At 46.8% G+C, this 8,620-nt stretch overlaps 1 protein-coding gene across 1 annotated transcript in view; it reads right to left on the bottom strand.

The window, feature by feature from the left end:
* Positions 1–238: 238 nt before the first annotated feature.
* The window catches only part of LOC119428893 (fidgetin-like), a 62,450-nt gene continuing 54,068 nt past the window's right edge, over positions 239–8,620 (bottom strand). The window contains exon 3 of the mRNA XM_037696587.1: positions 239–2,698. Coding sequence (XP_037552515.1) covers positions 432–2,698 — 2,267 coding nt within the window. The 3' untranslated portion in view covers positions 239–431. The remainder of the gene's footprint in view (positions 2,699–8,620) is intronic.

The raw sequence follows: 8,620 nt of genomic DNA, 5'->3' as shown, positions 1-8,620 counted from the left end.
AAAGCTCTTTTAGAATCATCAGCTCATGCCATGAATGTAGATTGTGAGGCAAAAAAATAAATAAAAACAAAGAAAATAAATCAGAAAGCACCACTTCAGGCACTTGGATAGCCAACTGAACCTCAAGAACGACGACGTGACTTTATATACAGACATGAGGGCGTCTCATGTAAAGCCGACTTGCTTGCAACATGTAAACGACGCTTGGCTTGTCAAGCATTTCAATTAAATCTCTTGCTCGTTAATGAAAAACTGCTTGCTGTCTCGTCAAACTAGGTTTCCTGGGTGCATCTGAACCCCGCTCGTTACATCACAATGGGCTTGTGTTGGCCTTCTGTGCGCCTTTTCCCTCTAGCGTAATGCTTTTGCCCCGAGGGGAGGAATCGTGGGAGCCTCTCTTTTTTTTTTTCTCAAGGGCAGTGTCAATCTCTTCACTGGCTGCAGCCGAACATTTTGTTCCACTCGGCGTAAGTGTCAATCTCTTTCTGTGATATACTGGCTTGAAATTTACAACAGACACTTTCAATGTCCTGGTAGGTGAGGGGCCGGATCTGGCCCCGGGGCATCATGCCAGTCATGTCCATGCCCTGTGCGGAGACATGCAACAGACCTACGAAGGCCTCCTGGCAAAGTCTGGCCAGATCCAGTCCGGAGAAACCCTCCGTACGCTGCACCAGCAGGGCCAGTTCCTCTTCGCTTAGGCAGAATTTGTGCTGAGACTGGACCAGGACCTGGTTCATGATCTGGTGACGGGCTACGTTGTCCGGCAGGGGCACCAGCACTCTCCGAGTAAAGTACCTGCGCAGGCCTTCCTCCATGTCTTGCGGTCTGCTTGTGGAGCAAACAATCAAGACGTGGCTGCCCCCGTCCTCGCTTGCGTTCATAAGAACTGAGTCCAACTGGACCAGTAGTTCCCTCTTCAGCCGGTTGATCGGGCTCTCCTCGCTGAGGTGGGCTGACAGGAGCATGTCCACCTCACTGATGAAGAGAACCGCAGGCTGCCGGCAACGCGCCACCAGGAACGACGCTCGTATGATTTCTTCTCCGTCAGCTAGCCACTTGGTAGCTAACGTGGACCCGCTGAGCTGCAGGAACTGTGCCCCCAGCTGACTGGCCAGGCAGCGGCCCAGCAACGTCCTACCGCTGCCCCGGGGGCCAAAAAGCAACACGCACCGTGGGGCAGGTCCTAGACTGCTGAACATGTCTGGACGCAGAATGGGCCACAAGACCTCTTCCTTCAGCGTAGCCTTGGCCAGTTCTAGGCCCGCAATGTCGTTCCAGTCCACAGGGGGGCCCTGCTGAACAACGTCCGAGGTCACCAACTCCAGGAGGTGAGGGTCACAGGTTTTTAGCTGCTCTTCGGCAACTCGAGAGGAGGAGGTGGACGAGGAAGAAGCAGTCCCTGGTGCTGAGTGGGACAGGTGGAGCCGGTGATCATCAGCACCTTGTTCACTAAGAGAGGGGGAGGTGAAGTTAGCGAGAGCGTCTGCAGAGCGGGAGCCCCCCAGGGTGGAGGACACATAGGCTGGTGGAGTCAGTGGCCCACCTGTAGCCTGACTGCTGTACTTCCTCTGCTGCTCCGATGGCATCGTGGACTGTTTCTGAGGATTAAAAGACAAAGACGACTTCTCAGCGTTTCTGTCAAATCCACCCCCGCCTGCGCTGCTGGAGCCCCCGTTTGCACTGCTGCTGTCAGCGACCCGGTACATGGGGCTTTCTGCCGAGCTCCGAACCTGGGCGTAACCAAAGTTGCCGTAAGACGAGTCCATCTCTCCTTGACCCGTCATGTAGAAGGCCTTCCTCTTCAACGTGTTGGACGAGCTGCTGCTCAGAGGAGTGGGGGCGATCGGGGTCAGGTTATGGCTCTGATACGGGTATCCAGGTAAAGCAGAAGAGGGGGGGAGAGGTGTGGGTGCAGCAATGCCTGAAGGGAGGTACGAGGAGGGAGGGGGCGCTCCTCCAGGACTGTATCCTGGTCCGACTGAGCTCTGAGCGGGGTAGCCTGCAGGGGGGTAATTATAACTGGACATGTTAGGGGAGCCTCCGTTGTAAGCTGGGACTAATGTGGGGTGGGAGGGCGGGGGAGGGGGCTGCAGCAGCCCAGAGCTGTGCAGAGGGGAGGGGAGCGTGGGGGTGGGGGCAGACTGGGAGCTGTAACTACTGTGCAGGTATGAGCCGCTGTACGTGGGGCCGTATTCCTGAGAGGGCATGGAGGAGGAGTGAAGGGCAGTGACCGAGTGGCTCCCACAGCTGCTGCTGGAGTAGCTGGGCTCGCTCAGGGTGCTGGAGGCCAGGCCCGGGGAGCTGCAGATCCCAGAAACCACCTCAGACGCCGCCGCCACACCTCCCTTTCTGATAGAAACCCCCTCCGGGATGCAGCTCATGGGGTAGACGCCATCCTGCCAGGGCTCAGGCTCGCCCTTCCGTCCGTTCATCGCTCCCGGCGCCTCGGAGTACGACGCCGGCATCTCGAGGATGCCCGAGTACTTCTCGGCGTACTTCTTCAGCAGGTTGGAGGCGGTCAGGGCGGAGATGTCGTCGTTGGCCCAGGCGTACTGGTAGGCGGCGGATCGCTGCAGGTGGCCCGACACCACCCTGTAGGCCTCAGCCTTGTGGGCTGGAGAGCGGGTGGTGGAGGAGATGTCGAAGTGCTGCTCGGCCCACTGGCTGTGCTCGGGGGTCCACTGCATCTTTAAGCCTGAAAGACAAAGAGACGCAGACGTTAGCACACAGGCGCACCAAAATCACTCTAACAGCCGTTGAAGAAACGTACATCAACTGTCTCACGCACTAATAGGCCTGTCATGATACATTTTGCTGGGCGATTAATTGTCTCAGAAATTATTGCGATAAACGATAATATTGTTTGAAATTTGACAATAATTAGTATTTATTGTCAAATTTCAGAAGAAATGTTGGTTGGTTTTGTGTAGTACCTTTTTTGACCACTGGAAGGCAGTATAAGACCGTTTGAACCAAAGGATGGATAGTGAGGGAGCGAGCAGCGTGTCTAAGAAAAATGGGAGGGAGGGCCCCTTGACGTGACGTGGGCTGTCTCTCGTTCCTGTTTTTTACTTCTCAAAATGGCTCGATGTTGCTTGAGCTCTTTAGCATAGTATTTTTCACACAAAGTTCTTAATAAAAAAAAAAAAGAAGGTAAACAAGTTCTCATCTTCTTTTTGAAAGAAAAAAAACTTTTTAGACGAAGGCACGGGTTTCGACCGTGAATTTTGGAACTTTGATAAGATGGAGGTTTTCTTCCCCGTGGTCGGCCTGTTAGCTTAGCTTGTAGCTCAGATTCTCAAAAACACTTTTTTGGACAATTAAAACGGATTTTAAAGAGAAAGGGAGGGGTCAGTGAAGAGCACCGGAGTTGAGCCTTTTGTCATCCAGTGTCTTCAGTAGAAAGAGAGACACGAAGAAACGATGAAGCCGATAAATGAAAATGAGGCCGATAATTTTAATTTATCATGCGATTAATTGATTTATTGTTTATCGCGACATGCCTACGTGATAAACTCCTAAACTGCGATTATCAGATGATCAAACCTGGTAAATGATGGTAAACTTGTAAAACTCTTGAATTGGACCGACCGCACAAGTTCCTAAAAGATCCATTGAAGTCCATCCAGTGGTTTAAGGAGACAATTTGCAAACACATGCACATAAAGGATCAAAAACACCGTCGCCCCTTTGCCTTAAATAATAATAATAAAATGACAAGACGTCCAAAAACACCAGGACAAAGAGGGGAGGGGCTTATAAAAGGCTGATCTTTACCTGGATGCTTACTTGGTATAATACAAGGGTTGTGTGGGCAGCTCTACACTGAATGTTAACGTCTTCGCCTCGTATTTACTTTGGCAGCGTCGGCAGGTATTGTGCAGCACAGATGGGCGGTGGGCCGGCTGGTTTCGGCAGCACTAATGCACCACGGCCAGACCAATAAGACAGAGGCGTCCAGGGTCACTCTATAATCCCCAACTCATCTGAGGGTGGCTGGAGATGGGTTTGAAAATGTGCCTCACATACACACATCTTTCTGCTCATTGTGCTTTCATGCTGCCCACAAACCTGTGCTCATGCTCAGTACCTTAAAAAAAAAAAAAACACACACGAGCCTGCGTGCACTGACCCAGACGGACAAGCGCACACGCAAACACAGCAGCTGTGGCGAGCTATGAATTACAACACATTGTGTCTGAAGCTTAGTTCCTGTCTGCACAGCTCCACCTTGACCTCCTCTCTCCACCATCCTCTCCTCCGTCTGCCTACCCCCCCACCCCCGATCATCCATTTTCCCCTCCCTCCTCCCTGAGCCGTCTTTATTCCTCCTCACCTTCTTTTATTCTGACTCAATCTATTTCGATATATATCTCCTCCTTTCATTCCCTCCCTCTTCGTGTTCACTTCTCTTATTTACTCCGCCCGTGCCGGTGTCGCCTCCTCCCCCTCCCTCCTTCCCCCGCCCCACCTCATCTCAGACACGCTCCCCTGGCCCCCCCCCCCCCCCCCTTATTGCCTCGGGAGGCTGGAGAGCCACTGTTTCCTTTAATCCCAGCCAATGCCATCTGCAAACACCGACAGTGGCGCGGGACTCCATCGTCGTCTCGCCATCAAAGCCTCGACGCTATCAAAGGCTGGACGGGGCGGAATCACAGCGGCCGCGCCGCACGCTGAACCCTGTTTGATTTGACTTAGTGCGCACAAATAAAGGATAATGTCGGTGTCATTTAGGCGGCTTCCTGCGACTTATTGACTGGCGGCAGTTGCATGTAGAGGGGACCCTCAGCTGGGGGTCCGCTGAGCAACGCTCGCCTGAGATTAGCAGTTTTTTTTGTGATCCACTCTCCCTCTGTTTGCTTCTGCAAACACATACACATGGGGGGAGAAGAAAAAAACAAACCCGTCGACAGTTTCTCATATTCGAGGCCTACAGTGTTTGTTTGGTAAGAACGCAGGCGGAGGGGGGGGGGGGGGGGGGTGTCCCCAGACTCCTATTTCCTCTCTGATTCTCTTCTCCAGTCATCTCTCAGCAGACACGGGCGGCTAATTAGCAGAATGGCGATCTGCTAATTGCGTTAATTTACAACATTTTAGCCGAGGGGAGTCTTGAGAGCTCTCCCGGTGCACCGAGACAAAGAGCTGAGCGCGGGAAAGTTTTCCATAATCTGGTGATTTTGTCTAATGTCGAGACTATATGAGGGACGTGGCATCTTCTTGAGTAAATACGACAAAAACAGAGTTTATTCTCAACAGGACTTCGACAGAATAACTTTAATGTTAAAAAGCTTCTATGAAGACGAAAATAAATAAAAGAGTAAACAATGCAAACGTTTTGCTACATAAAATGACAAAAGTTAGATGTATTTAAGCGAAATTCCTCTGCTCTGTAGATGTGAGGTGGCATGAAAAGGTTACGGACCATTAATATTTAATGTCTTGTAGACAGCTCTTTGATTGACGAGCTAAAGGCTAGTCTGAGCGAGGCTAAAGCAGCTATTAAAAAAAGACAACTCCTAAATCAATTAGAAATAGAGAAATTACATTTCCTGCAAAAATGCAATGTGGATGCTTATTTCACAAGAACATGCTGAAAACCAGCTGAAATTAGCTAAAAACATGCTGAAATGTCGCTGAAATGAAAGCGCAAGTTTAAATTAGCAGAAGAAAGCTGAACACATATTTGATGAATTAGGTACAAGCACAAAAATTAGCTAAAAAGGTTTAAATTAGGTTTTAAAAAGTACCCGAAAAGTGGCTGAATAGGCAGAAAGAAGCTTAAACCACCAGAAGGAATTGGAAGGAGCTGACATGAGCTAAAAAAGTAGCTAAAAAAGCTAAAATTTGCACAAAGCAGCTAAATAGTAGTTGAAATAGCAGAAAAAAGCTGAAAGGAGCATAGCAAGCTGAAATTAGCATAACTTGAATTTATTTGAAAACAGCTGAAATTAGCTAAACAATATTTAACAGGTAGCTGAAAAGGTAGAACAAGCTAAAAGTAGCAGAAAGAACACACATTTGCCCAAATAGGCTGAAAGAAGCAGAAATGAGCACAAAAAGAGGAATTATCCCAAAAAAATTTTAAATTTAGAATAAAAAAAAAAAATAATTAAAAAGCCAAAAAGTAGCTAAAAAGCAGAAAGAAGCTAAAATTACAAGCAAGTGGAGAGAGCACATTTTTTCTGAACTAGGCTGAAAAAAGTTTAAACAAGTGCAAAAAAATGTGCAATTAGCAGAAAGCTAAAATTAGCGTAAAACAGCTAAATAGTAGCTGAAAAAGAAAAAGCTGAAACTTGCTAGGCTGAAAGTAGCATAACAAGCTGAAATTAGCAGGAAAAGTTAGAAGAAGCACAAAATATTGTAGTTGGCAGAAAAAAATATGAAATGAGCATAAAAAAGCTGAAATTAGCTGAAAAAAGTTAAAATTTGCAGAAGGAAGCTGAAAGCAGCTGAAGCGGAACAAAATGTGAAAGGAGCAGTAAAAGGTTGTAACAGATCTAAAGATTAGGATGTAAAATGAGCTCAATTCATTTTCTATGAGGGAAAAAAAAATGGCAGAAAAGGCTAAATATTTCAAAAAGCTAAAGTTGCACCAATACCAAAAGTCAAAGCAGGATCGTCCTGAAAGAGCTGAACGTTTTGATTACGAATTGTTGAAATAGCTTCAAAACTGTGGGATGAGAAAGACGCTGAAAAACACAGGTAAGAAAACTGGATCACAGCAGTGAGAACGCTTCCTGAGCATTTCTTTAATGTTTGTTTTGTCCAAGCCAGAATTTAAGATCATGTTCTGATGAGAAACGATGAAGTACAACCATGTTGATGAACTCGAGTGATCCGTTGGCACTTGAACCTTTGGAGTATGTGTTGGGGATGGCTCGCTGCTATTACATCACATTTGAGCTTAATGCCTTTAACTAACAAACTTTTAAACCCACAAAAATCACTGCAGCAACTTGAAACTATCAAAAGAAACAAAAACAATCCAAAGATCAACTAAATAAAATCTGTCATTACTTTTAACTTTGGTTCAACAGGATTCAACAGTGTTCAGTCAGGTCATCTGGACGGTCATCAGCGTTGTACTGTTAGCAATGTGGTTCTGTTGGAGGCTTGGTCTTGATAGCAGCATTGTCCTGTTAAGCAGTGTGGTCCTGTTAGCAATGTGTTTCAGCTAGAAGCTTAGTCTTGATAGCAGTGTTGTCCTGTTAGCAGCAATGTCTTGTTTAAAGCATGGTCCTGTTAGTAGTGTGGTCCTGTTACCAATGTGGTTCTGTTAGAAGCTTGATCTTGATAGCAGCGTGGTCCTTTTAGCAATATGGTTCTGTTAGAAGCTTGGTCTTGATAGCAGTGTTGTCCTGTTAGCAGCGTGGTCCTCTTAGCAATGTGGTTCTGTTAGAAGCTTGGTCTTGATAGCAGCGTGGTCCTCTTAGCAATGTGGTTCTGTTAGAAGCTTGGTCTTGATAGCAGCATTGTCCTGTTAGCAGCGTGGTCCTGTTAGCAGCAAGGTCTTGTTTAAAGGATGGTCCTGTTAGCAGTGTTAACTCAGATGTTCGTGTGAAACATCCCGAACCCAGCTCTGCTGAGCTGCTGCTCCTCTGCTCCACTTCACTTTTCATTCAACCTTTATTTATACAGGTTAATGCCATTGAGCCTCGGGGACTCATTTACAAGAGAGGCTTGATTTGGGTGGACAGAAATGCCCTCGCTTCTTTGTAACACATGTTTGGCTCTACTCTAAATTAAGATGGCCGTCAAAGCTAACTGACATCAGCCAACTCAAGAAAGATTAGGTTGAGGTAAAACTTGGTGCTGACAGTCTTCAGCACGTTAACAATAACACATCTCATAGCTTGCAATATTTCATACGACGGCACAAACACGATTTTTAATTTTTGACCGAAATGGAAATAATTCTATCATCTTCACCATAATCTTATCTTAAAGCTCCATTTTGAAAGGCGGCGGGTGATACGCATCCCTTTTCTGTCAATCAGCAAAAGAAGAGCTGCTCTGCGGCTTGTTTCTACGCTTCATGTCTGATCCGTTGGTTGTGAACAGAAAACCTCTTGTTTCAACACGAGCGTTTCTAAATAATACATGGCTGCAGACGGGGGGAGGCTTCAGGCCAGACTCGGCCTCGTCTTCATCAGTAAATGTAGACTCGGACGTGTTTTTGCCTTCTGACTTTGGAGCGATATTAACTGCACGTGTTCTCAGAGCCTCTCCTCTCTGCTCCTTCAGCTGGTGTCTGTGGAAGTGACCCGGCTGAACAAATGTCCAGTCGCACGTGAGAAGTAGGGAATTCAACAAACGTCCACTCAGAGATCTTCAAACTGATTTATACCATCCATCCTACTGTGATCGCTGTCAATATAAATAAGTTAAATGTTACAGTGCAAGCTTTCCTCTGGACGGTCCCAATCTGAACACAAATTAAATCTGGTTTGGACCAAGATCCATTGTTCAGACTGACATATTTATATATACCTACAGATTTTATATATACATACAGATTTTATATATACCTACAGATTTTATATATACCTACAGATTTTATATATACCTACAGATTTTATATATACCTACAGACTTTATATATACATACAGATTTTAT

The sequence above is a fragment of the Nematolebias whitei genome, chromosome 23 (genome assembly GCF_014905685.2).
Source record: "Nematolebias whitei isolate Nwh7 chromosome 23, NemWhi1, whole genome shotgun sequence".
Lineage (NCBI taxonomy): Eukaryota > Metazoa > Chordata > Actinopteri > Cyprinodontiformes > Rivulidae > Nematolebias > Nematolebias whitei.
This window is presented reverse-complemented; position numbering and strand designations above follow the sequence as displayed.